At 39.9% G+C, this 27,570-nt stretch overlaps 6 protein-coding genes and 1 pseudogene across 6 annotated transcripts; all 7 read right to left on the bottom strand.

The window, feature by feature from the left end:
* Positions 1-1,291: 1,291 nt before the first annotated feature.
* LOC125021568 (olfactory receptor 4E1-like) lies at positions 1,292-2,474 on the bottom strand. Its single transcript, XM_047607682.1, has one exon. It carries the CDS (start codon positions 2,469-2,471, stop codon positions 1,521-1,523), a length of 951 nt encoding a protein of 316 aa, XP_047463638.1. The 5' UTR covers positions 2,472-2,474; the 3' UTR covers positions 1,292-1,520.
* Positions 2,475-5,565: 3,091 nt separating this feature from the next.
* Positions 5,566-6,504, bottom strand: LOC125021521 (olfactory receptor 146-like). The gene has a single exon (XM_047607632.1). It carries the CDS (start codon positions 6,502-6,504, stop codon positions 5,566-5,568), a length of 939 nt encoding a protein of 312 aa, XP_047463588.1.
* A 1,909-nt stretch (positions 6,505-8,413) lies between these two features.
* On the bottom strand, positions 8,414-9,358 carry LOC125021645 (olfactory receptor 146-like). Its single transcript, XM_047607768.1, has one exon. It carries the CDS (start codon positions 9,350-9,352, stop codon positions 8,414-8,416), a length of 939 nt encoding a protein of 312 aa, XP_047463724.1. The 5' UTR covers positions 9,353-9,358.
* A 1,726-nt stretch (positions 9,359-11,084) lies between these two features.
* Positions 11,085-12,029, bottom strand: LOC125021644 (annotated as a pseudogene).
* Positions 12,030-17,361: 5,332 nt separating this feature from the next.
* Positions 17,362-18,315, bottom strand: LOC125021643 (olfactory receptor 146-like). The gene has a single exon (XM_047607766.1). It carries the CDS (start codon positions 18,310-18,312, stop codon positions 17,362-17,364), a length of 951 nt encoding a protein of 316 aa, XP_047463722.1. The 5' UTR covers positions 18,313-18,315.
* A 3,309-nt stretch (positions 18,316-21,624) lies between these two features.
* LOC125021642 (olfactory receptor 146-like) lies at positions 21,625-22,575 on the bottom strand. The gene has a single exon (XM_047607765.1). The coding sequence runs from the start codon at positions 22,573-22,575 to the stop codon at positions 21,625-21,627; it is 951 nt and encodes a 316-aa protein (XP_047463721.1).
* Positions 22,576-24,974: 2,399 nt separating this feature from the next.
* LOC125021512 (olfactory receptor 2K2-like) lies at positions 24,975-26,595 on the bottom strand. The gene is made up of 3 exons (XM_047607620.1): positions 26,127-26,595; positions 25,698-25,924; positions 24,975-25,482 (listed from the first exon to the last, which is right to left on the bottom strand). Exons 1-3 carry the CDS (start codon positions 26,501-26,503, stop codon positions 25,127-25,129), a joined length of 960 nt encoding a protein of 319 aa, XP_047463576.1. The 5' UTR covers positions 26,504-26,595; the 3' UTR covers positions 24,975-25,126.
* Positions 26,596-27,570: the final 975 nt, after the last annotated feature.

Below are 27,570 nucleotides of genomic sequence, written 5' to 3'. Positions count from 1 at the left end.
CGATGCCTTGGGATTCTTCATGAGGAACTAGAATTTATTGCCAGGGAGACAATCATTAATTTCTGATAAGGGGAGAGAAAGCCAAAGACGTTTATTGTATTGCAGAGTAAAAGAAAAGCGTAAAATTACTGAGAAGTGACCAGTAGTGGTTCATAACTGACGATAAACCAGGGCTAGAAAGTTAAATGTAAGATCTGAATGCTACTATTATTGCTAGCTTAACCAAAAATGATTTGACAAACTCATAAGACTCAGCTGAAATGTATTTTACACATTTCATACGTCTGCAAAGAATTTATTCTCTGTTAAAACATGTTTATTAAAATAGCTGTAAGCATTTTATTTGCTGGTATTCGCTTGCAAGCATTCGCATTAGCCTTGTACAAGTCAGTCTTGCAGTGAAAAAGGTTAATGAGATATTTTTACATGTGTGGAGGGGTTTATGGTGAGATAGAAGGTACAATTACAAGTCGGTCCAAGTTACCAAAAATGTTTGAAGGCTGAACAACCTATGAATTGTTTACAGTTTTTCTCGGTCACTTTGGTACGTTTCTCAGATCAGAATTGAAATTCTCAAAACTACCTGTTCGATCTTTACATAATTGTGTCACTTGTGCACATCAAAAAAGCAGTTTCTCATTTCTTTGAACAAGTTGCAAATGCTTTGGTACATCCATGCAAATGATTATGTACAATTATCTTCTGTTACATTACACTAGTACATTATTAATTGCTTATGTTAATGAGAAATGTACCAAAGCGACTGAGAAAAACTCAGAAATTTCTCCCTAGGGCACCGGGAGGTGAGGTTCATCTAAAAAGATAAAATAAATCAGGGAAAGCTCCAAAACTATCAGCTCTATATGAATGATCCGGTTCTGTATGGATAGGTAAAAACAGATGTGGAACACTTTGGGTTCTTTGGTTCTCCAAATGTCCAAATGGAGAGTGGTCCTGGTTCTGTCTTTAATAGAACCTTTGCAGAGCATGTGAGTTTGTGGTATTTCTAGAAACTCTTTGTCCAGTTCTAGTCAAGGATTTGATATAAATGAGTTCAGAATGACATCATTGCTATCATACTGTGTTCTACTAGCTACTTTCTGCTATCAATTTCTACATAAAATGTCTAGAAGACATTTTAGTTTACCACTAATTAATCAAATGTTAGTAACAGACACAATGTTACTGACATTGGGAACCACTGTTCTCCACTAGCATCTGTATGGCTGTTCTTTACGTGCATTATCACTAAGAAAATGAATCACCAAGACATGACACATGTCCTCAGTCCTCAGTACTTACTAATACACTAATTTCTGGATTACATTACATATCTTAGTTACATTTGTAGACATAAACATGTATGTTTTTTCTGCTTTCTAGCCAGTTGGGTTGAGGCAGAAAAAAAAATAGAGGGTGGGGACAGAAGAAACAGGGAAACAAGCAGATACAATAATACATGCATCTGAGTAAAGAATAAGGAAAGCAACATTAGCAGAACAAAGAGATCATCCAGGTTATTATCTTTCTTGAAATGGTGAAATTTTCTTGGACACACTAAACTTTGACAAGTACTTTCTTATCTCTTTGGACTGAACCCCATAAATTATGGGGTTGAGGCTGCAGGGGACAATGTGAAAGAAAATGCTGCAAAATTTTCTGTACTCTGCATACTGAGGAAAACGATGCAGAGCAATGAGCGACATTCCACTAAATATCATTATCAGATACACGACCAGATGAGTGCTGCAGGTCTTCAAGGCTTTACTGTTCAGAGACTTGTTCTTACTGGTCAGACACACTACTGTGATCTTAGTGTAGGTGATAACAATGGTACCGATAGAAGATACAAGCAGAAGTATGGTGAATGTAATGCCGTAGATGTTGTTGATGACCACACTCTCACAGGAGAGTTTGAACAGAGAGGCGTTGTCACAGTAAGGATTAGTGATCAGAGTCCTGCATGTGTTCAGTCGGATGGTCAGACCAATCAGAATCCCGACAAAAACAGCGGCCACTCCCCAGGCAGACACCGTCAGCTTCACCACCATCCTGTTGGTCATTATGACACCATAGCGCAGAGGATTGCAGATGGCCACGTATCTGTCAAAAGCCATGATCATGAGGATGGTGTGTGACGTGGTGCCGAACATGTGTGTGCTGAAAGCTTGGATTGCACACTCATAATAACTGATGAGACGCTCAGATGGAGGATACAGGATATCTACCAGCAGACGGGGAACTGTAGCTGTATTTCCAAGGATGTCATTAAATGGCAGGTTGCAGAAAAGCAGATACATGGGCTGATGAAGATTCTTGTCAATGAAAACTAGAACTACAATGCCGGCATTAGCAACCATGATAAAAATATAGGAAAAAAAGAAAAAGAAAAAGGCAGGGTACACAGAGTCTTTGGAGAGTTGTAATCCTTCCATCTGCAGTATGATGCTGTTGTATGTGTAGTTTTCCATCAGCCTGCAATGGCAAAGATCAGAGAAACACTACTTATCAAAAACACATAAACATCACGCATTTACCAGATAATTTAGTTTCAGAACAGAATACAGCAACAAAACTGAAACCTTAATTAAACAGTAACTGTCATAAAGACTGACCTGCTGGTGGTTAACCTCTGCCAAAGAGAATGTCTTCCTCGGCTGTAGTTACATCTATATATATACTATTTCTGCAGGGAGTCATGGTTGACTCTGTGGTGTATCATTACGTAATCTTTTGTGATGGTTCATGGTTGTTACGCTACTATAATGGATGGAAGAAATGTTTTAATAAAGTTATGTTAGTAAAGTTAAGTTAAAAGTTAAGTTAATAACAAGTTAATAATAAGAAAACGATAAAAACGAAACGTTGGCTTTACACTACACTTATTTTACTGTCAATCACAGCTGTCAGTCATCATGATGTCACTTTCACTTTTTTACCAATCTTTTCTTTCAATAATTGAAATTAAGATTCTCTGAGAAATTGGCACGAGGACATCACGTTATGTGAACTACTTGAGGGCATGACGGAAAGCATCTTTAATAAAATTAATCAAAATTAACGTGTTAACAAGGATTAATTCATCATCGTGATTAATGTGATAAATAATCTGAACCTAGTGAAGCATCTGCAGCAGAATGACTGTGAACATGTCTCAGTTTGTCCAAGTAGCGTTAGCGTTAGCACCAGCTGATCCGGTAGTGACAGGCAGCAGAACCAACCCATAAAGATGGAAGACGCTAAACAGCACGTTGGTCGTCTCCATGGGACATTTGAGGACAAAGAAACCAAGAGGGACCAGTGGAGACACATAAAGTATTATCACACTCTGCAGGAAGGAGTTTTCTTTCCAGCTTCAAACAGCATATTAACCAAGCCAAGCATACGTTAGTCTGGGATTCTGCGAGCACTTGGGCTAACGCGGCTAACAGCTGGAGACAAACCAAGACAAACCAAGACAAAGACAAGCTGCCAATCCTGGCTGCTAATATGTGTCCACTCCTGCAACCACTGTTCACTGGGAGAGAATATTGTCAGTTGCAGATTAATCCAAATTAATCCACAGTAACCCTCCAATAATCTGATCAAAAAATTTCAATCATTGCACAACACTGATAAAATATTTATGACATGTACATTAGTGTCTTGGTTTGGCCCAAATCCCACCCACTAACATGGAGGGGGTGGAGCTCATGACCTATACTGCAGCCTCCACCCACCAGGGGGAGCTCTACTTGCATTGGCTTCCCGTTTGAGTAGCTGTTTATTTTTTTTTTTACAGTCAACTTGCCTAACTTTGAAAGACACACTGAATTCCCAAACAAGTACGTATTCATTATTCTAGAGATTTTTTTTATATGTGATGAACTATTATTAATTCTCATTAATTTTTTTCAAATGAGATCTGAGCAAAGTGCTCACACTCTTTAATGTGCTAAAAGCTTGACAGACTGAAGAGTTTAGTCAATAAAAATACTTAGGAGTTTAAACTAAGTACTTTCATTGCGCTATACTGTAATTCATTTAAAGGCATAAGTAAGACTGACAATAAAGCAATGAATTATACATTGTGATTATCTGTTTAAATATGTCCAATATGTTCTTGTCTTGTCACCAACCTTTAGAATCGCAATAATTCTCATCTTAGTCATACTACAGCATTTCCACATCACTACTATATTGACAGAAATTATGTAGAAGCTGTAGAATTATAAGAACCAGTGAAGTAATTATTTTAAGCAGTACTTCTATTCATACAACTTAAAAGTTAAACTACTCATTATTATTCATTAATCTGAGCATTCAGATTTAGCAATATGAATACAAAACATCTACTGAATGTGTCAAGTGAAGAATAATCACAAAGACAGTTCTACTTGTGCATCATGATAAATGTAATTACAAAATTTATTTTTCAAATAAGATATTAGAACAATGCTGGCTAACTTTAACTTGGAAAAAGATGGTCAGTCTGATTAACAATAGTCGGTAATACTTAGTTCATAGTAAGTAGAGTCACAAATAACAAATAAACAGTTGTAATAGTAGTAATACGTGTCTACCTAATCTGATCATACTAACAATGACTCATTGAATTACATTTCTTCATTATCTGGTTTAATATGTTAAGAGAAGAAAAGGATACAATGCTTGAAATAAGAATTTTTACCTTTGACAGAGTAGTTGTTGCACTTTTCAGTTTATCTAAAACCTTTAGAGTGGTGGCACTTCTAAGTTTTTGTCTTCTATTTTTTATTTTTTTTTGTAATATTTTATTGATCCCGCATGTGGAAATTATTTCTTGCATTTGACCCATCCATTATTACTGTGTACCTGGAGCAGTGGACCAATGATATGTTCTCTAACTATTATTAAGGATTAAGTCAATAACAATGTATAATAGCTTATCAAGATAATTTAGAAACACTTAAGTGAGTCCAACCTTCAAACACAAAAAATAGTTTAGTAAGTACAATAATTTTGAAAGACAAAAATGCCAGCATGTTATGTTTTTATTTCCATGTCATCTTAGTGCATTTACAGTTGTTGCAGTGTTTTTTACAGAACATTCTGTTAAACAACATTTAGGTATTTTTTCCTTAGACTGACATACATTGACACGAACTTGTGTTCCAATGAATTCAATTGTAATTGCATTGAGACCACAGTTTAGAAAAATGCAGAAAGACAGTTCAAGTTGACGGTATTCTGGCTTTTTGGTTACCTTCGACCTCTCATCATCTAGCATTAGAATTGTTTCCAAGAATTCACTTAATTAAATTAAATTCACTGTATAAAACCTGCTCAACACGTCCAAATCAGTTATGGCACCTTATGAGCTGGTGAGATATCTTAACTTTTGGGTCACCTCTGGATGCTGACAGTTCTTAAAAAGAGGTAATAAAGTTTTTTATATTTTATAAACAAAACAAAATAGTTCCGTAGCTAACTCATTTTTTTTTTCAATTTCTTAACCTTGTTTAGTGCAGCTCAGCTCATATGGGCACAAACATCTGATTGAGGCTAGCTAGGTATAGACAGAAAAAGAGACAGAGGTATTTCAGATTATGGTGAAATTTTCTTGGACACACTAAATTTTGACAAGTACTTTCTTATCTCTTTGGACTGAACTCCATAAATTATGGGGTTCAGGCTGCAGGGAACAATGTGAAACAAAATGCTGCAGAATTTCCTGTAGATTGCATACTGTGGATAACGATGCAGAGCAATAATTGACATTCCACTAAATATCATAATAAGAAATAAGACCAGATGAGTGCTGCAGGTCTTCAAGGCTTTACTGTTCAGAGACTTGCTTTGGCTGGTTAGACACACTACTGTGATCTTAGTGTAGGTGATAACAATGGTACCGATAGAACCTGAGAACAAAACCACAGTGAATGTGAGGCCATAGATGTTGTTGATGACCACACTCTCACAGGAGAGTTTGAACAGAGAGGCGTTGTCACAGAATGGATTCGTGATCAGAGTCCTGCATCGGTTCAGTCGGATGGTCAGACCGAGCAGAATCCCGACCAGAATGAGGGCCACTCCCCAGGCAGACACCGTCAGCTTCACCACCATCTTGTTGGTCATTATGGCTCCATAGCGCAGAGGATTGCAGATGGCCACGTATCTGTCAAAAGCCATGATCATGAGGACAGTGTGGGACGTGGTGCCGAACATGTGTGTGGTGAAAGCTTGGACCACACACTCATAATAACTGATGAGACGCTTAGACGGAGGCTGCAGGATGTCTACCAGCAGACGGGGAACCATGATAGAATTCCCCAGGATGTCATTAAATGGCAGGTTGCAGAAAAGCAGATACATGGGCTGATGAAGATTCTTGTCAATGAAAATCAGAACTATAATGCCGGCATTAGCAACCATGATAAAAATGTAGGAAAAAAGTAGGAGGAGAAAGACCGGGTACACAGACTCTTCGGAGGTTTGTAATCCTTCCAGCTGCAGCATGATGCTGTTGTATGTGTAGTTTTCCATCAACGTGCAATGACAGAGATCAGAGAAACACTCAATGACAGGAGTGAATAACCAAAAAACACATAAACATCACGCATTTACCAGATAATGTAGTTTCACAACAGAATACAGCAACAAAACTGAAACCTTAATGAACTAGCAACTGTCACACATCTTAGATAAAGACTGAGCCGCTTCAGGCTTCTAGTTCATTTGTCTCCTCTGTCTCTTGTGCTGGTACTAAACCTTCATCACGAAGGATGTCTTCCTTGATTGCAGTTATATATGTATTTATAGTAGCTCCTGGTCTTTCCTTAAGGGAATCATGGTTCCTGGTTGACTCAGATATTGTATCTGTGGTGCAACATTATGTAATTAGTTGTGATGGTTAATGGTTTTCAGGCAACAATATAATGTAAGAAAAATGATAGGGTGGTGAAATAATAATAATAAAGTGTTAAAATTATTGTATCATGAGGAGTTTACACATCCCAGCCATCCCACATCTCTTCTGGTGTACCACAAGGTTCTGTCCTCAGTCCAGCTGTCTTTTTTATCTACCTCCTCCCACTTAGTCAAATATTCTGTAAATATAATATTAACATTTGTTGCTATGTCACCCAGCTCTACCTTTCCTCCAACAACCTCACCCCACCATATCTGAAAGAACTTTTCAGGATTCTTAGATCATCACTTTCCGTCAGTCTCATCATTTCTCCTGCCTGCATGGCCACCATGGGGTCCAGAGCCTTCAGCCTTTCCTTCTCCCACCTCTGGAATTCCTTTCCACCCAACATCCCTAACATTGACACACTGAACATTTTTAAATCCCATCTTAAAACCCATCTGTTCCGACAAACCTACTCAACCCAATCAATTTCTTCATTGCCTGGTTTAATATGTTAAGAGAAGAAAAGGATACAATGCTTGAAATAAGAATTTTTACCTTTGTCAGAGTAGTTGTTGCACTTTTCAGTTTATCTAAAACCTTTAGAGTGGTGGCAGTTCTAAGTTTTTGTCTTCTATTTTTTTTTTTTTTTTTGTAATGTTTTATTGATCCCACATATGGAAATTATTTCTTGCATTTGACCCATCCATTATTACTGTGTACCTGGAGCAGTGGACCAGTGATATGTTCTCTAACTATTATTAAGCATTAAGTCAATAACAATGTATAATAGCTTATCTAGATAATTTAGAAACACTTAAGTGAGTCCAACCTTCAAACACAAAAAATAGTTTAGTAAGTACAATAATTTTGAAAGACAAAAATGCCAGCGTGTTATGTTTTTATTTCCATGTCATCTTAGTGCATTTACAGTTGTTGCAGTGTTTTTACAGAACATTCTGTTAAACAACATTTAGGTATTTTTTCCTTAGACTGACATACATTGACACGAACTTGTGTTCCAATGAATTCAATTGTAATTGCATTGAGACCACAGTTTAGAAAAATGCAGAAAGACAGTTCAAGTTGACGGTATTCTGGCTTTTTGGTTACCTTCGACCTCTCATCATCTAGCATTAGAATTGTTTCCAAGAATTCACTTAATTAAATTAAATTCACTGTATAAACTGCTCAACACGTCCAAATCAGTTATGGCACCTTATGAGCTGGTGAGATATCTTAACTTTTGGGTCACCTCTGGATGCTGACAGTTCTTAAAAAGAGGTAATAAAGTTTTTTATATTTTATAAACAAAACAAAATAGTTCCGTAGTTAACTCATTTTTTTTTTTTTTTTTTCATTTCTTAACCTTGTTTACTTTTAATAGTTCTACCTTATCCAGAGACTTAAATCCTCAGAGCAGTGCTGGGGCAATGCCGGCAAAACAAAACAAACCTGAAGTGCAACTCAGCTCATATGGGCACAAACATCTGATTGAGGCTGGCTAGGTAGAGACAGAAAAAGAGACAGAGGTCTCTCTGATTATGGTGAAATTGTCTTGGACACACTAAACTTTGACAAGTACTTTCTTATCTCTTTGGACTGAACTCCATAAATTATGGGGTTCAGGCTGCAGGGGACAATGTGAAACAAAATGGTGCAGTATTTTCTGTAGTCAGAATACTGAGGAAAACGATGCAGAGCAATGAGCGACATTCCACTAAATATCATTATCAGATACAAGACCAGATGAGTGCTGCAGGTCTTCAAGGCTTTACTGTTCAGAGACTTGCTTTTGCTGGTTAGACACACTACTGTGATCTTAGTGTAGGTGATAACAATGGTACCGATAGAACCTGAGAACAAAACCACAGTGAATGTGAGGCCGTAGATGTTGTTGATGACCACACTCTCACAGGAGAGTTTGAACAGAGAGGCGTTGTCACAGTAAGGATTAGTGATCAGAGTCCTGCATCGGTTCAGTCGGATGGTCAGACCGAGCAGAATCCCGACCAGAATGAGGGCCACTCCCCAGGCAGACACCGTCAGCTTCATCACCATCTTATTGGTCATTATGGCTCCGTAGCGCAGAGGATTGCAGATGGCCACGTATCGATCAAAAGCCATGATCATGAGGACAGTGTGGGACGTGGTGCCGAACATGTGTGTGGTGAAAGCTTGGACCACACACTCATAATAACTGATGAGACGCTCAGACGGAGGCTGCAGGATATCTACCAGCAGACGGGGAACCATGATAGAATTCCCCAGGATGTCATTAAATGGCAGGTTGCAGAAAAGCAGATACATGGGCTGATGAAGATTCTTGTCAATGAAAATCAGAACTATAATGCCGGCATTAGCAACCATGATAAAAATGTAGGAAAAAAGTAGGAGGAGGAAGACCGGGTACACAGACTCTTCGGAGGTTTGTAATCCTTCCAGTTGCAGCATGATGCTGTTGTATGTGTAGTTTTCCATCAACGTGCAGTAACAGAGATCAGAGAAACACTCAATGACAGGAGTGAATAACCAAAAAACACATAAACATCACGCATTTACCAGATAATGTAGTTTCACAACAGAATACAGCAACAAAACTGAAACCTTAATGAACTAGCAACTGTCACACATCTTAGATAAAGACTGAGCCGCTTCAGGCTTCTAGTTCATTTGTCTCCTCTGTCTCTTGTGCTGGTACTAAACCTTCATCACGAAGGATGTCTTCCTTGATTGCAGTTATATATGTATTTATAGTAGCTCCTGGTCTTTCCTTAAGGGAATCATGGTTCCTGGTTGACTCAGATATTGTATCTGTGGTGCAACATTATGTAATTAGTTGTGATGGTTAATGGTTTTCAGGTAACGATATAATGTAAGAAAAATGATAGGGTGGTGAAATAATAATAATAATAAAGTGTTAAAATTATTGTATTATGAGGAGTTTACACATCCCAGCCATCCCACATCTCTTCAGTCAAATTTAGTCTTTAGTCAAATATTCTGTGAATATGATATTAACATTTGTTGCTATGTCACCCAGCTCTACCTTTCCTCCAACAACCTCGCCCCACCATATCTGAAAGAACTTTTCAGGATCCTTAGATCATCACTATCCGTCAGCCTCACCATTTCTCCTGCCTGCATGGCCACCATGGGGTCCAGAGCCTTCAGCCTTTCCTTCCCCCACCTCTGGAATTCCCTTCCACCCAACATCCCTAACATTGACACACTGAACATTTTTAAATCCCATTTTGAAACCCATCTGTTCCGACAAACCTACTCAACCCAATCAATTTCTTCATTGCCTGGTTTAATATGTTAAGAGAAGAAAAGGATACCATGCTTGAAATAAGAATTTTTACCTTTGACAGAGTAGTTGTTGCACTTTTCAGTTTATCTAAAACCTTTAGAGTGGTGGCAGTTCTAAGTATTTGTCTTCTATTTTTTTTTTTGTGATATTTTATTGATCCCACATGTGGAAATTATTTCTTGCATTTGACCCATCCATTATTACTGTGTACCTGGAGCAGTGGACCAGTGATATGTTCTCTAACTATTATTAAGCATTAAGTCAATAACAATGTATAATAGCTTGTCTAGATAATTTAGAAACACTTAAGTGAGTCCAACCTTCAAACACAAAAAATAGTTTAGTAAGTACAATAATTTTGAAAGACAAAAATGCCAGCATGTTATGTTTTTATTTCCATGTCATCTTAGTTCAGTTAATTGCAGTTGTAATTGCATTGAGACCACAGTTAAAAGAAATGCAGAAAGACAGTTCACAAGTTGATGGTATACTGGCTTTTTGGTTAGCTTCGACCTCTCCTGGTCTAGCATTAGAATTGTCCAAATCACGTCCAAATCATTTATAACACTTTATGAGCCTGCTGCTTCTATTTTAGTCTTCACAAAAATCTATTTGGGAGATTGTCCTAAGGCCGCAGTGCACTTGCAAATGCACTTCTCTCTGATCTAACATCCATCTTTATTTGTTAAACTGGTTCTTTTCCACAAAATAGTTCTGTAACAAGGGGTTTAACTCATTGTCTAAGGTTTATTAACCGTGCTTACCTTATATTCAAACAAAAAGTTGTACTTTATGCAGAGATGGAGCAGTACTGGGGCAACACTGCCAAGAAATGTGGGCACAAACATGTGATTAAGACTGGCCAGGTAGAGACAGAAAAAGAGACAGAGGTCTTTTAGATTATGGTGAAATTTTCTTGGATGCACTAAATTTTGACAAGTACTTTCTTATCTCTTTGGATTGAACCCCATAAATTATGGGGTTCAGGCTGCAGGGAACAGTGTGAAACAAAATGCTGCAGAATTTCCTGTAGTCTGAGTACTGAGGATAACGATGCAGAGCAATGAGCGACATTCCACTAAATATCATAATAAGAAATAAAACCAGATGAGTGCTACAGGTCTTCAAGGCTTTACTGTTCAGAGACTTGTTCTTACTGGTCAGACACACTACTGTGATCTTAGTGTAGGTGATAACCATGCTGCCGATAGAACCTGAGAACAAAACCACAGTGAACGTGAGGCCGTAGATGTTGTTGATGACCACACTCTCACAGGAGAGTTTGAACAGAGAGGCGTTGTCACAGTAAGGATTAGTAATCAGAGTCCTGCATCAGTTCAGTCGGATGGTCAGGCCGAGCAGAATCGTGACAAGAATGAGGGCCACTCCCCAGGCAGACACCGTCAGCTTCACCACCATATTGTTGGTCATTATGGCTCCATAGCGCAGAGGATTGCAGATGGCCACATATCTGTCAAAAGCCATGATCATGAGGACAGTATGGGAGACAGTGCCGAACATGTGTGTCACAAAAGCTTGAGCCACACACTCATAATAACTGATGAGACGCTCAGATGGAGGCAGCACGAGGTCCACCAGCAGACGGGGAACTGTGACCGAATTTCCAATAATGTCATTCACTGGCAAACTGCAGAAAAGCAGATACATGGGCTGATGAAGATTCTTGTCGATGATTATCAGAACTATAATGCCGGCATTAGCTACCATGATAAAAATAAAGGAGAAAAAGAAGAAGACAAAGACAAGGTACACAGAGTCATCTGAGAATTGTAATCCTTCCAGCTGCAGCATGACACTGTTGTATGTGTAGTTTTCCATCAATCCGCAATAACAGAGATCAGAGAAGCACTCAGTAACAGGAGTGACTAGTCAAAAACACATCAGATAATGTAGTTTCACAGCAGAATACAGCAACAAAACTAACAGTAACTGTAATACACCTTAGATAAAGATTGAGATGCTGGTAGTTAACCTCTGCCAAAGAGAACGTCCTCTGCAGCTGCAGTTATAGTAGTCCCAGGTCTTTTCTGGTGGGACTTATGGTTGACTCTGATACCTTTGGTACATTACGTAATCTGTTGCAATGGCTGTTCATTAATACACAGGATAAGATGTTACAATCCCTTGTGCCATGATCCGAGTCAAAACACATTTAGAAGCCTAGTCCAACTGAAAAACCGACCAACAAGCTCAACTACCAACTAGCAACCAAGAAGAAGACAACAGCTAACTAGCCTAGCCAACAGCAGCAGGTAAGAAGTGATGGGACATACAACAAGACTTCCCCCCACCCTGCCAAGATTGGAAGTAAAACACCAGAAGACACCAGCTAACTAGACCTAGCCAACAGCAGTAGGCAGTATGCGGCACATCATTGGGGTTTTCAAGTGGGCACCTCCCTTCCCTCAAGACTCAACTCAAGAAGGCTCAACAGTGAGCTTCAGCGTCCTGGAGTCACCTGCCTCAATGCAGCCACCATGCAACCATGTGACTTTTAACCAAGAGATTAGTTTAGCCCTACTACAACTACTAACTACTAAAACTACTCAGCTAGCCTTATCTTTAGCATGCTCCCCAGCTAGTGTGTTTCCTTCTCAGTCACAGCCACTCACTTTCTCACTCCGCTGTCAGGGACATGTTCTGAACTGTGACCCTCTGTTCTTTTCTGTGAATGCCCAGCTCACACAGGACGGCAATGGTGGATTTTGCAACAAATCCACGGCAGCCGACCTCCATTTGTTGGCCGCACGTGGGTACACCAGCCTCGCTGATCAGCTTTTGATGCCATCTCTGCATACCTAGATCCATACCCAACTCTGTTTCCAGGACGAAGCCCACAACTACTACCTTCTTCTGACCACAAGTCTGTGAGTACTCACTATTTGAGCTGGGACAGTCAGCTGAAAGTTTAATTCGGACCTCAAATCCCAAGCTCTGCCCACCCTTAGCTGCCCTGCGCTATGCCTGATCCTCGCTGGTCTGGCCTTTTCCCCCTCCCGAGCAAACACAGTATGCCATATTTTCCTTTCTATCAGATGAGGAATTTGCATCAACCCGTTTTTCCTCATTAGCAGCTGTTAAGCATTTGAGAACCTGGTTGTGACCCCAGGTATATCTCCCTTGGGAGAGTCCAATCTTGCAACCTGTAAGAATGTGTACATACACAAGAACTAATGGTTAGTAGCTCGACAGATCAATGATATTTATTGCCATTTGCAAAGTAGTAGCTTGCATGACTAAATTGACCATAGCTGGAGGAACCAATTATACACACTGGATAAAATCTTCAAGGCATTTAAACATAATTCAAGCCTTGAACCAGGACATGGTTCACATTGGTGTTAGGGGGATGCATGCTCAGTTTCTGGGTTAGCAGCTTGAAGGGTTCTGCAAACTTATGTAACATGATCTAATGCGAAGTACACCCAGCCACTGACTGCCTCTCTGCCCTGGTTTCCTTTGCTGCACCAGCCTTCTGAATTCTAGATAGGATAGGAAAGCATCATTTGCTGTGTAGGGGAACATTTTATTTCTTCCCTGACCCACCAGGAGAGGTCACTTCGCCGGACAGTCCATAATGGGCAGGACTGTTGTAATTTCCTTTGCAGATTTCTGAGACTATAAAACAAAGCCATAAAACAAGTTTTCAGGCACACACCTGTGACAACGAATGAGGATTTAAAACTTTTCTCCCATTTACATATAATCCACTAACGGGCACCACAGACTAGAACGACCAGACTTCTCGGCACCTGGACCACCTGTGGCAGGTAAAGATCGTAAATAAATTAAGAACTGCAAGATCTCTCTCTGACTAGAACTACAAACTATGAAATGTACACTTGTAACCAAAATTACAATGTTTAATCTACACTCATCTTGTGAATAGTGTCAATTTTCTGCTTTGCTCATTTATCCAGCTCCTACAAAGACGAAATTAGCCCTTCAGTATTTTAATCATGGGTCTCTACCATGGAGCCATACTCTCATCCAGAGGCTGGCTAAGGAAATGCCTTTGGAATGTAATCACCCAAGTAATACTGTTACAGCATTTTAATACGTCTGTATTCTACAAATCAAGACAGGTTATCTCACCTAGTGAGTGGCTACTGGATTGATGTCGCTGTTATGTCATCGCTCGGGTTGGGAGCTCTTTTGCAGTGGCTGGTGTGTATCCAGGGGGCTCTTTCGGCGAACTTTACAGCGGTGTACATTGTCAAAAGCACTTACAATGGTCCTTGCTTCTGGTGATGTTTCCACGTCTTTCTTCTGAGGTTCTTTATCAGCACAAAATCACCTGGTTGAGGGTCGTGCAGTGGTCCCTCACCGCACTGTGGGAGGGCTGTCTTCACTTGATGTCTGATCTCTGAAAGAGATTTTGTTAAAGGCAGACAATATTTCAACATTGCATCTTCACACAAAGTGGTTTCCATTGGAGTGTGGGGAGGTGATAGGTTAGCTCACGTGCACACTCTCATGTACATCAGAACCAGGGGCAGGCATCTTGGCCACGACAAACCCGTCCCTTGGCAACATTTGGTTAATAAGATAGGAACAGCCACTCTTGGACCAGAGTGATTGTTCAGCAGGGGTAAAAAGGGAAGAGAGATCAGAGAGGGAAGCAGGAGGAGAAGTGAGAGACAGAGCAGGAGGGAGGGTTGCAATGCATTTCTCATGCATTTCCACTAGAAACTGTGTCTTTGTTAAATATGTGAGCCACGCATTTGCATACTTGTGATGGTAGGGTAATAGCCTTCAACACATCTGCAACGAGAGTATGGTTAAGAATAGGCTTCCCATCTGATTTCAAGAACTTTCTGTGTTTCCAAAGTGCTCCAAAATCGTAAACTACGCCAAATGTGTACCTGGAGTTGATGTAAATCGTGACTGAATGTGATTCGCCCAGTGTACATGCTATGGCTAGTGCCACTAGCTCTGCTGCCTGGGCTGAGTAATGAGGAGGGAGAGGGGAAGATTCAACAATCCCATGATCATCAACAGCATAGCTGGCATGTCCGCAGCCAGTATCAGGTTCCCTGAAAGCAGAGACATCAACAAAAAACACAAAATCAGAGTTAGTCAGAGGCATGTCAGACAAATCAGCAAGTTGGGTACAAAGTTGTTGCAATTCTGATATAAAACAGTGCGGTTCTCCGTCCCCCAGGAGGGGAAGGAGAGTCGCAGGGTTCAAAGTGGTGCACTTTTGAACTGTCACATGTGGAAGTCCCAGTGTGAGAGAGGTGAGAGATGTGAAGATTTCTGCCTCTGCAAGATAGCAGCAATACAGTGGGGAACACAGAATGTTAGAGAAGCATAACCAACGATGTCACGTGAGGCAGAAACAGCCTGTTCACATGCTGCCACTGCCCTCAAACACAAAGGTAAACCGCATGCAACGGGGTTAAGCTGACGGGAGAAGTATGCCACTGGACGGAGTCTGTCACCATGTTTCTGTAAAAGAACAGAGGTCATGTTACCATTTCTTTCACTGACAAACTGAGTGAAAGCTTCGTTAGGATCTGGAATCCCCAAGGTGGCCGGGGAAAGTTTGTAAAGAAAGTTTAAGATCACAGAATGCTTGTTGTGCAGCAGGTGTCCATGTGACAGCAGAATGTGCAGTCAAGTCTTTTTTATGTGCGATATCTCTTAAAGGCCTCTCCATGTCTGAAAAGTTAGAAATGAAAGGTCGACAATAAGAACACATTTCCAAGAAGGAAAGAACTTGTTTCTTTGTGATGGGTTTAGTGGTAGTCTGCACACCTGCACACAGGAGATGCAATACAACACCACACTTATTATGAACTTTCTGTGAACTTTTTCTGAACTCATTTCAACTTGTCATGAACTCATGTAGCCTAAAAGGTCACTAAAGGAAATACAGACAGCGTATATGAGAGAAGTAAGAATAAAAATGTAATTTTCCATCACATTAGATTTAAATGTCTAATAGTTTGATTCCCCTACATCTGCCTTTGCATTATCCCTAGGAATGCCCAAAACCTAAATATCGCCATGAAAAAAATATCACTCAAATATTGCTAAAGCATGTTTATGCTCTCATAAGGAGGTTTTTCAGACATATCGATATAAAAGTTTATCGCAAAAGTGCAATAGAAACACTTTTCTGGCATTTCCCCATCACTGGTGTCACCGCAGATGATGCAGGGCGTTGTGTGACCAGTGCATTTGAAGTCCATCTTTGTCAAAGTGATGTCTCTCTGACGTTGACAACAACTTAGAAGAATTATGTGATATCACGAAACAAGAATTTATGAGAGTTACAGCTTATTTGCAAAACACCTTTCAATTTAAACACATATAAAATGCAACTTTATCGAAATTTCAGAAATATCACTTTAATTTTGCAAAAAACTGTGATGGAAACACAGCTACTTTCGTGTATACAGATGCCAAATATGTTTGGGCAACATCTGCAGGCGGTACATTAAGTGATATCAAATATGATGCAAGTAGCACCATTTTGTGTTTTCTTTGTTTCTGGAGATATATTCTCTTACAAGAATTCAAATTAATACCACAAAAACCAGATGAAAACCATCCTGACTGACACTTATCAGCTTTGTATCACGTATATTTTGTCCTGTAAGAGTGAAAAGGGGGAGCATTGTTGTGAGCAATAACTATTTTGTCTAACAATCCAGATCCAAGAACTCAAAGAATAACAAGGTAAACAAGCCTTTAGAAAAATCATCATTTTATGTTATATCTATTACCAATCAAATAAAAAATAATACTCGTGTTTATAGTAATATAATCATGAATAAAACTAAACAATGGCAGTGGCCTTTGATTTGGGAGTTTACTCTCTTAAAATGCTAAATTTTTCGCAAATAGTTATTGTCTCTGCCCTAACCCTAATAATAACACAACAAGTAAATACAACAATAAAATGATTTATTTTCTAATTTAAATTTATTTGGATTTGAGATCAGAACATGCCAAATAGATGACACTAGAAAATTGATATATTGTGTCATATTTTGCAGCAAATAAATAAATATCAATACCTTTACTGCTTTTGAAAAATGACCAAAGAAGTTATACTTTATTCTTTTAAGACACTGCCGCAAAGTAAAGGCTATTGAAAATGAGCATGCTCCTAAAAATGAGGAACAAACACAAATAATACAGGACGTTATCTTTTTAATGACGGTGAAACTTTTTTGGACAGAGAAAACTTTGACAAGTACTTTCTTATCTCTTTGGACTGTACTCCATAAATTATGGGGTTCAGGCTGCCAGGAACAATATGAAACAAAATGCTGCAGAATTTTCTGTAGTCAGAGTACTGAGGATAACGATGCAGAGCAATGAGCGACATCCCACTAAATATCATTATCAGATACAAGACCAGATGAGTGCTGCAAGTCTTCAAGGCTTTACTGTTCAGAGACTTGTTCTTACTGGTCAGACACACTACTGTGATCTTAGTGTAGGTGATAACAATGGTACCGATAGAAGCTGTGAACAGAACCACGGTGAACGTGAGGCCGTAGATGTTGTTGATGACCACACTCTCACAGGAGAGTTTGAACAGAGAGGCGTTGTCACAGTAAGGATTAGTGATCAGAGTCCTGCATCGATTCAGTCGGATGGTCAGACCGAGCAGAACCCCGACCAGAATGAGGGCCACTCCCCAGGCAGACACCGTCAGCTTCATCACCATCTTGTTGGTCATTATGGCTCCGTAGCGCAGAGGATTGCAGATGGCCACATATCTGTCAAAAGCCATGATCATGAGGACGGTGTGGGAGGCAGTGCCGAACATGTGTGAGACAAAAGCTTGGACCACACACTCATAATAACTGATGAGACGCTCAGACGGAGGCTGCAGGATGTCTACCAGCAGACGGGGAACCATGATAGAATTCCCCAGGATGTCATTAAATGGTAAATTGCAAAAAAGCAGATACATGGGCTGATGAAGATTCTTGTCAATGAAAATCAGAACTACAATGCCGGCATTAATGATCAGAATAAAAATGTAGGAAAACAAGAAGAAGAGAAAGACAGGGTAGAAGAACACTCCAGAAATGTTCAGCCCCTCCATCTTGAGGGTGAAGGCGTTGTAGGTGAAGTTTTCCATTAACCTGAAAGAACAAAACTGTTATTTTAAATTCACATGTGAAGATGATTTTTTTTTATCTTCTTACAGAAAAAGCTGAAAAAGGATCCAGTGTTTCTCCACAATGATCAAGAATGATAAGAATGAGTTAATAAAGCTGTTAAGAAACAGTTTGATAATACCTCCTTTAGTTGTGTCTTGCTTATGAGTCATTTATCATTAGTCGTAAAGCTTTATGGACCCTGGATTAGTCTCAGGAGGAATCTGTCGTCATGTGTAATGTTAGGGTGAAGTTTCACAGCAAATCTTTACAAGCTGCAAAGATTTTTTTTTCACATGTTCAGAATCAAGCTGAAGTTATGTTTGGAGCTGATGTTGTCATCCTCAGATTCTGGAGGACACCAGGAAAAGACATACATGTGAAATCTTCTCTAGAAACGATTGTAGGATGTTTTTGATGTGCCTTCACAGGTTTTTGTGTATATTGATGTGCTGAAGAAAGAAGTGATCACCGCTGACAAGTCTTCTCTTGCATTTAAAAAGGTTTATTACAAGAAAGAACAATGTCAAAAACTCTTGACGAATCTGAGAGAGCTTCCAACATATCGTTGAATCCTCTCTCTTTCAGCTCCAACAGTCACCTTATATATGGTTCTTATCCCCAAGAACCACCATTCACAAACAAAACTTATCTCCTTACGCCTGGTTAGTTTTACGAGCTAGCCTCTGGTAAATGACCTCTTGACCTTTAAATTTTGTACACACTTCGCAAACCCCAAAAACAGGAAAGGGACAGAAGAGAAAAACAAGAGGATAATATACTACAGGTTCATGGTGGTTCATGGTTGTCAGAATAACTTCCCCCAGTCACAAAAGTGTTCTCCAGTCTCTCTATGTTGAGAACTATTTTGCTTCAGCAAAGATCTGCTGAGCCAACCAGATTATTAGGACGGGGTTTCAAGGAGAAATGAAACGTACATGTGTTGGTCCTTGTACTGCAAACTATATTAGAAAAACACCATTTCTAAAGTCAAACATCAAAAAGTTCCAAAAATGAAACATCAGGAAGAAAGAAGAGAGAGAAGCATACAAGAAGTCATCTCTTTAAAATCTGTCTGAGGGATCACATGATTGGTCACCTGGTGGATGACCCGATCAGAGAAATTTTACATCGGAAATATAAAGGTACAGACAAATTTAGTTTGGAAATCATCGATAGTACAAATTCCCAGTGACTATTTACATACACTCAAAATAAGAAAAACACTCTACTAGTCACATGAATATATTAGGTTGTACAGCTGTCATCCTTTCAGTTCGCCAAATAGAGGCACTTCTACGGAAGTTTAAGCAGAATGGCTGTTTAGAACAATTATGTAAAGACTAAGGTCACAGTAGTTTATTTTAGTATTTAATAAAACTTGTTGCATGATATATTCGTTGCATGAATTCACGAATACTGTATATCCGGTGAAACGGTATAGCTAATATGGACCATTCCAGTGTGTTTGCTGTGGTCTGATCGTGATTCTGGGGAGATTAAAAAAAGTCAGGAATGTGGGGATTTCCTGGATGAACAGTTAGCACTCAGTTGCAATAGTGCAATGTCCTGCACATGTCGTAAATGGAGGAAAGAAGATGATGATATGTCTTTTTCTATCCATCTTTCAGCATCGCTGTAGGAAGCTATTGACATTGCCAAGTCAACCAACTCTCTCATGCCATGCAACATAGTACGGCAAGATGGAGGAGCCTTTGCCACAAAACATTGTAGCTGATGGTTTATTGTGTTTTTGTCTTTTTACTATGTTGTATACTGTTGATAAGAGCTGAACTCTATTTATCAAATGCTGTTAATTTGAATGAGCACTTAATTTCTCTGCGGTGAAATTAAGGTTGCAGTAGGCATACGGGTCATTTAAGTGCCGTGGAGTTGAATTAGTTGAAAACAAAATGGCCACTCACACCATGGTTGTTGAGTGGATTCATCAACATAAACATCAGGCAATGTGAGAGAGGCCTTTAGCTGCTTAGAAGTTCCCCTGGGTTCCTCTGGTTCCTCTCCCACTATGATGGAGTGATGTTTGTTGGTGGACCACTCCTGTGGAGGGGAACAGTCGTCTTCAATCTGTCTGACTCTCTGTGGATTATTTGTGGCTTCCAGACTCTTTACAGATGGTTGTGGAACCTTTTCCAGCCCGATGAGCAACAACAACTCTTTTTCTGAGCTCCTCACAAAGCTCCTTTGTCTGTTGTCATCACACACTTCAACACAAACATGAGACAAATCCCTGATTTATAGAAACTAAACCAGGAACTGAACCATGGAAACACTTCTGAACACATGGACTCTGATTTAATCTAGATGTGAACCCCTCTTTGTCTCATTTCCCGAATAAACTAATACACCAGTATAATATTTCTGTCCCATGTGTTTGATTGGGTTCTCTTCATCTACTTTCAGGATTTCTCCACTCATTTTGACTAAATTTTATGCATAAATGTAGAAAACCTAGTGAACATCACCAGATAAGTTCACAATAATCTTTACAATATCTGACTGAAGCCAGCCGTCCAACATCCATTGTTTCTTTGTGTGAAAAATGGAATAAAAAGGTAAAATGCAAAAATTTAAAAAGCTGTTATCAGTTTAGACAGTTATTAGTTCAGGACAGTACATTGTTAAATCATGGTTAATACAAATATTTACTGGTTACATTGTCTACTATACATGATCATAAACCGATCACTCTATTTACACTTAAACATGTTATTAAACTAAAACATATATTTTAGCACCGTTGGGGTAAGCGATGCACAGTGGGTTTCTAAGTGTTTCTGTTTGCTTCTTTTCCTCTGTTGAATTTGCATTTTCAATACATGTACAATGTTTATAATATTGTCTTTGTTTTTTGTGTGGGTATGTTTGAAGGTTTTGACTTGCTTCATGGGAAAGTCTGTCGAACGATTACAACAATTACAACAACAATTTTTGTTTTTAGTGGAATCCGGTTCTGCATAGACTTATTTATCCAATTTCAAGTAAATAAATGGACATTTATGCCAGAAAATGTTATGAAACAACCAGAAGAACTTGTTTCTGCTAAAAGTGCAATGTGCAGTTTAACAGCAACTAAACGACTGATGCATGGATTAATTTCTAGAGAGCTGCAACAGCCTAAAAAGAGCTCAAACCAGCCTCCACCTGTGCAGAAACAAAGTAATTCATGTAAACATAGCATAGAAAATAAGCAGTGTAAGGATCAACTTTTTTATGGTTTTAACGTTTAAATCCAAAAGTCTCCTTTGCCTGAACCACAAGAAAATAAGCATTTATTTTTTAACAGCTGAGAAACATTTTTTGGAAACAAATATTTGACTTAAGAACTTTTTCATCTCTTTGGACTGAACTCCATAGATGATGGGGTTGAGGCTGCCGGGGATGATAACAAACATAATGGTGGAGATTTTCCTGTAGTCTGTGTACTGAGGGAAGCGGTGCAGAGTGATTGTGATTGCTCCACTTATGATCATTATCAGATACACAATGAGATGAGTGCTGCAGGTCTTCAAGGCTTTACTGTTCAGAGACTTGTTCTTAGAGGTCAGACAGACAAGTGTGATCTTAGTGTAGGTGATAAACAGGGTGCTGAGGGAAGAAGCTAATAGAACCACGGTGTAAGTGATGCCATAGATGTTGTTGATGACCACGCTCTCACAGGAGAGTTTGAACAGAGAGGCGTTGTCACAGAACGGATTCGTGATCAGAGTCCTGCATGTGTTCAATCGGATGGTCAGACCGAGCAGAATCCCAACAAAAACAGCGGCCACTCCCCAGGCAGACACCGTCAGCCTCACCACCATCTTGTTGGTCATTATGGCTCCGTAGCGCAGAGGATTGCAGATGGCCACATATCGGTCAAAAGCCATGATCATGAGGATGGTGTGGGACGTGGTGCCAAAAAACTGTGTGGTGAAAGCTTGGACCACACACTCATAATAACTGATGAGACGCTCAGATGGAGGCAGCAGGATATCTGAAATCAGCCGAGGCAAAACATGAGTGCCTCCAATAATGTCACTGACAGGCAGGTTACAGAACAGTAGGTACATGGGCTGGTGGAGATTCTTGTCGATGAAAATCAGAACTAAGATACCGACATTCAAGACCATGATCACAATGTAGGACGCCAAGAGAGAGAAAAAGACAGGGTACACAGAGTCCTTGGTGACCTTCAGACCTTCCAACTGGAGAGTCATGCTGTTGTAGGTGTAGTTTTCCATCAACAAGCACAATCCTCTCTATCAAATCTATAAGCAAACATTAAATATTTACACACATACTAGCATCATCATGCCTAGCAATGCATTATTGTAAAGAGAAATACAGTAGCCACAGCTCTGTCCTTTAGTTGTCAGACCTCTTCCTCTTTATAGAAGCAACTTTTACATTGGGGGTGGGGTCTTTAAGACTTTATCCCACTGTCATGGGATCTCCTAGTGGTAAATATCGCTCTAATGGATCTCTACCTACCACTGGTCAGAACCACAAACAGCTATTTATTGTGTGTGCGTCGTGACTTGGGCAGAACATGTTTTATTTATTAATCTCTGCTTTAAGGTTAGTTATTTTAGAGACCTGCACTAAACTCAGATTATAACTCCAACCCTGGAACCCTCCATACCCACTGTAATTTCTGTAATTAAGGGAAATAAAGACACCGGTGATTATTGTGTACATACAGCGGTGTGAAAAAGTGTTGCCTTCTTACTGATTTCTTATTTTTTTATGTTTGTCAAAATTAAATGTTTCAGATCATCTCCAAAGTCTTCATTTAGTTTGTCTCCATCCATTCACAGGTGGACTTGCTGGTGTGTTCTGGATCATTGTCCTGCTGCAGAACTCAAGTTCTTTTCAGCTTGAGGTCACCAACAGAGGGACGGGCATTCTCCTTCAGGATTTTTTGGTAGACAGCAGACTTCATGGTTCCGTTAATCACATCAAGTCGTCTTGGTCCTGAAGCAGCAGAACAGCCCCAGACCATCACACTACCACCACCAGGTTTAACTGCGATGATGGTCTTTGTATCAAATGCACTGTTACTTTTACTAATAAGACACACACCTTCAAAAAAGTTCAGATTTTATCTCATCAGTGAGTATTTTCTTAAAAGTCTTGGGAAACATCAAGATGTTTTCTGCCAAACTGACATGATCCTTTCTGCTCTTGGTGCTCGGCAGTGGTTTTGGTCTTGGAACACTGCCATTAGGCCATTCAATCCCTTCAATCTGTGTTGTGCTGAAATCATCCCACAGAGGCAGCACTGACAAGGGGGGTTGACTGTTTATTGTTAAATGTGGATTCTGATCCAGCTTCAGTTTCATTGTTGTTGGACCTCAGTTCGGCCCTCAATACACTAGACCACAGCATTTTACTTGACAGACTTGAACATTTTCCCCCACCTCTCTGGCCAGGTGCTGTTGTGTCCTACTTGTCAGACAGATATTTCAGGCATTTTGTTTAATCAAAATGGATTTGACATGTCCAAACTTGAATTGATAGACCCCACAAACTGCATCAAATGTTTGATTATTTTGCTTTGTCTCTGGAAGACTGTGCTATCCACAGCAGAGACAGAGTGAAAAAAAACTTTGACATTATATTTGATCAGACCATTTGATTTGCACATCAACGGGGTGACAATGGTGTAACTTTTTTCATCTTAGAAAAAAAGGCGAAGATCTGATTGTTTCTGTCGTCGAAGGATGGTGAGATCCCTATTCATGCTTTTGTGACTTCTCAGCTCGATTACTGCAGTGTTTGAAAGGTTATTTGTCAGGATTGCCAAAGAAAAGTTTTTGAGGCCTGTAAATGGTGCAACCTTGTCAGGGTAGGGGTGATTGTAATGTGCACCTTCTTGTGCACTTCAATCCCAGGGAAATGGTCTGTTAAATGTTCCTCAGGTCAGAAATAAAGACAGTTAGTAGGTGTGCTTTTTCCTTCTGTGCACTAATGTTATGGAACCGTCTTGCTCAAGACATTAGGTAGGTATGTTCTGTTGAGGGATTCAAAGCAAAGTTAAAGACCCACTTGTTTATTGCTTCATATAAGTCTTGACATGTTTTAAATGATTTAAATTGTTTGAGTTCTGTTGTCTCTGTTGTTTTATTCTGTTTTTATTGCCTGTACAGCACTGTGATTGAAAGTGCTTCATAAAATAAAATGACTGTCATAAACTGAAGTGAATGAGGCCTGCAGTTCTTTGGATTCACCACTGTTCCATGTTTTCACTATTTGTGGATAATGGTCCTAACTCTGGTTCTCTGGATTCCCAGAGCTTTAGAAATGGCTTTAACCTTTTCCACACCAGAAACTGAATCCAGTTGTGATAAACCACAGTTATGTTTTAAAGGAGGAGGACCACACTTTTTCACACAGGACCATCTAGGTTTGGATTTTCTTTTTCGCTTTAATATGAAAATTTAAATATTAATTATATTATTCATTTAAAAACTGTATTTCGTGTTTACTAGTCTTACATTTAAGTTTGTTTGATGATCTGAAACATTTAAGTGTGACGAACATAGAAGAAAATAAGAAATCAGGAAGGGGGCCAACGCTTTTTGACACAACTCCAGGTGAACCTTTATACATCATGATCACATCAGTAATGAACCACATGGTGAATCACACACAACCAGCTCATATTGAATCATTTCCTGAACTGATTCTAGTTTAGAATGTGTATTAACATTTACAACATCTAAAGTGACATTCTCACTATTTATTGCCCTACATCAACAGCCTTTTCATCTAGAGAATCATACAAGTGTGTCAGTGTTTGTGATGGACTCGTGTTTTAAAGAGCTTCAGGATGCCGGCACGCAAGTCTTTACTGACCAGTCCATAGATAATGGGGTTGAGGGCCGGTGGAATGATGATGAGGAGAATGCTGAAGAACTTCTTGATGTTCTGCGATGCTGAGGGGAACCTGTGGCTCACGATTATGGTGAGAGAAGCTATTTCATACAGCACATACACAACAAGGTGAGATGCACAGGTCTGAAGGGCCTTGCTCCGGATGCTGCTATCGGTTCGCCCTTGTCTGAGAGAAGCACTCAGGATTCGGATGTAGGAAAAGGCGATGATGAGGAACATCCCTGTGCTCAGACACCAGGTCATACACAGACCTAGAATACATAGAAAAAGATCAGCCTTTTAGTCCAGCAGCACCTGTTTGCATAAAAGATGTAGTTTATCCAACACACCAACAAGTGCACATAAATGATAAGCTTTTCTAGACTTAAATATGATGAAGACATCACTTTAAATGATCCCAACAACAGATCAGAAACAAAAGGATTCAGTCATCTGAACTGGCTTAATATCTGCAGGATGCACTAACCATAGATATTATTGATGGGTGTGGGCCTGCAGGCCAGGTTCAAAATCACTCGGTTGCTGCAGTAGACGTGTTGGATGGTTTGGCCGCACAGTGCAACATTTGTATGGAAGCTGAAGAGGACGACAATGAGAATCAGAGCCACGAGCCAGGCCAGGGCACAGCAGGAGTGCAGCCGAGCTGAGGTCATGATGGCATGATACCTGAGTGGTTCACAGACGGCGATGTACCTGCATGGAAGTGAAAGAGATCTCAAGCTACAGATATATGTGTATATATATATATATATATATATCTATACTGACAGTATCTTAGTTAGAAAGTTTCCTTTCATTAACAACAGTTCAAATCTGAGTAAGCGGTGCCAAAATCAGTGATTCTTTAATCAGTGGCGACTTCTCCTGCAGACACCTTTCTTTCTTCTTTCTTTACCTGTCGTAGGCCATCGCGGCCAGGATTGTCTGCACAGCTGCACCATACGTGTGCACAGAGAAGGCCTGGGCGATGGCCGGGCCGTAGCCGATCCTCTTCTGCCCCGTTAGGAAGTGCATCATGAGGCGAGGCAGCACTGCTGTGGCCCCCAGGAGATCACAGACCACCAGGTGGCAGACCATCACAAACATGGGTCTGTGCAGGCTCTTGTCCATGATGATGACAAGCATAACAATGCCATTCCCCAACAGAACCACGACGTAGGTGAACAGAGCCAGGAAGAACAGGAAAGGTCCTTGGCCGGGTGGGATGTAGAAGCCCTCCAGCTCGAACACGATGGGCTGTCTGAGAGGAGACAGCACAGATATGTTCTCCATCCAAAGCTGTACAGTTCTGTAAAAGACAAGTACACGAAAGACTTCCAGACAGGAAACTTGTCAGTCGTCAGACAGAGAGATATTTAAAGATTTCAAACCACGCATCGTACGGTCAACTCCGTTTGAGAGAATTAAAGGTAAAGGCTGGCGTCTGTTCCCCTCGTCGTGTTGATGCTCCTCTGACTCATGGATTAAAATGTGTTGAGTTTTTAATGACTTTACTTCCCTTCCCACAAGTTTACCACAGTGACATCAACCCCTCCCTGAATGCCAGCTTTGGTCCCTCAAGACGGCACCAACATCAAACCAGACATTTGTAAAGAAAACCCAATCAAACACATGAAACAGAAATATTATACCCATGTTTCTGCTTAAAAAGTAAATCGAGTCAATCTTCCATCTGAGTGAAGTCTTATTTCCAGTGTGAGTCTGTGAGCTCCTTGTAACTAAATGTTTTTGGTAACAGCTGATCCGTATCTACCGCAGCTTGGAGGAATCTGATCCCATTCTTCAGAACAGAACCACTTCAGTTCTGAGATGTTGATGGTTTCCTCTCATGAACTGATGCTACATTTCTGTTGGATAAAATTCAGGACTTTGACTTGGCTGTTCGTAAACATTCATCTTGTAGCAGTAGCCAAGGCCAAGCCATTGACTACACCCTATGTACAGTAGCTACAGATTTTAATAATGATAAAATACCCCTAGCGTTGGAGAGAGCAGGGGCAGAAGATGCCTCATCATTGACTAACATGGTTTTTGACTCTGGAATGGACATGGCAATGAGTAGGTGAAACTTGTTGGTGGAAGCTAGTGGTTCAGATGGAGATGGGAAGAAGCAGCAGGTTTGTGTGTGTGGCTGGCAGAAGGTAACAACAGTAAAGGGTCTCAGAGGTTAGTTGAGGTTAGTTATTTTAGAGACCTGCACTAAAATCAGATTATAACTCCAACCCTGGAACCTTCCATACCCACTGTAATCTCTGTGGATTAAGGGAAATAAAGACACCGGTGATTATTACGTACATACAGCGGTGTGAAAAAGTGTTGCCTCCTTACTGATTTCTTAT

This window comes from Mugil cephalus, chromosome 15 (assembly GCF_022458985.1).
Source record: "Mugil cephalus isolate CIBA_MC_2020 chromosome 15, CIBA_Mcephalus_1.1, whole genome shotgun sequence".
Lineage (NCBI taxonomy): Eukaryota > Metazoa > Chordata > Actinopteri > Mugiliformes > Mugilidae > Mugil > Mugil cephalus.
Note: the sequence above shows the minus strand (reverse complement) of the source record. Positions and strands in the feature narration are given on the sequence as shown.

Excerpts from the sequence above, each read along its gene's own strand:
- LOC125021643 (XM_047607766.1), bottom strand. The coding sequence starts at position 18,312 with ATGGAAAACTTCACCTACAACGCCTTCACCCTCAAGATGGAGGGGCTG.
- LOC125021645 (XM_047607768.1), bottom strand. The coding sequence starts at position 9,352 with ATGGAAAACTACACATACAACAGCATCATGCTGCAACTGGAAGGATTA.
- LOC125021512 (XM_047607620.1), bottom strand. The coding sequence starts at position 26,503 with ATGGAGAACATATCTGTGCTGTCTCCTCTCAGACAGCCCATCGTGTTC. Across the intron at positions 25,925-26,126 it reads GCCGCGATGGCCTACGACAG|GTACATCGCCGTCTGTGAAC; the intron begins GTAAAGAAAGAA and ends ACTTCCATGCAG. Across the intron at positions 25,483-25,697 it reads ACCCATCAATAATATCTATG|GTCTGTGTATGACCTGGTGT; the intron begins GTTAGTGCATCC and ends TATGTATTCTAG.
- LOC125021568 (XM_047607682.1), bottom strand. The coding sequence starts at position 2,471 with ATGGAAAACTACACATACAACAGCATCATACTGCAGATGGAAGGATTA.
- LOC125021642 (XM_047607765.1), bottom strand. The coding sequence starts at position 22,575 with ATGGAAAACTACACCTACAACAGCATGACTCTCCAGTTGGAAGGTCTG.
- LOC125021521 (XM_047607632.1), bottom strand. The coding sequence starts at position 6,504 with ATGGAAAACTACACATACAACAGCATCATGCTGCAGCTGGAAGGATTA.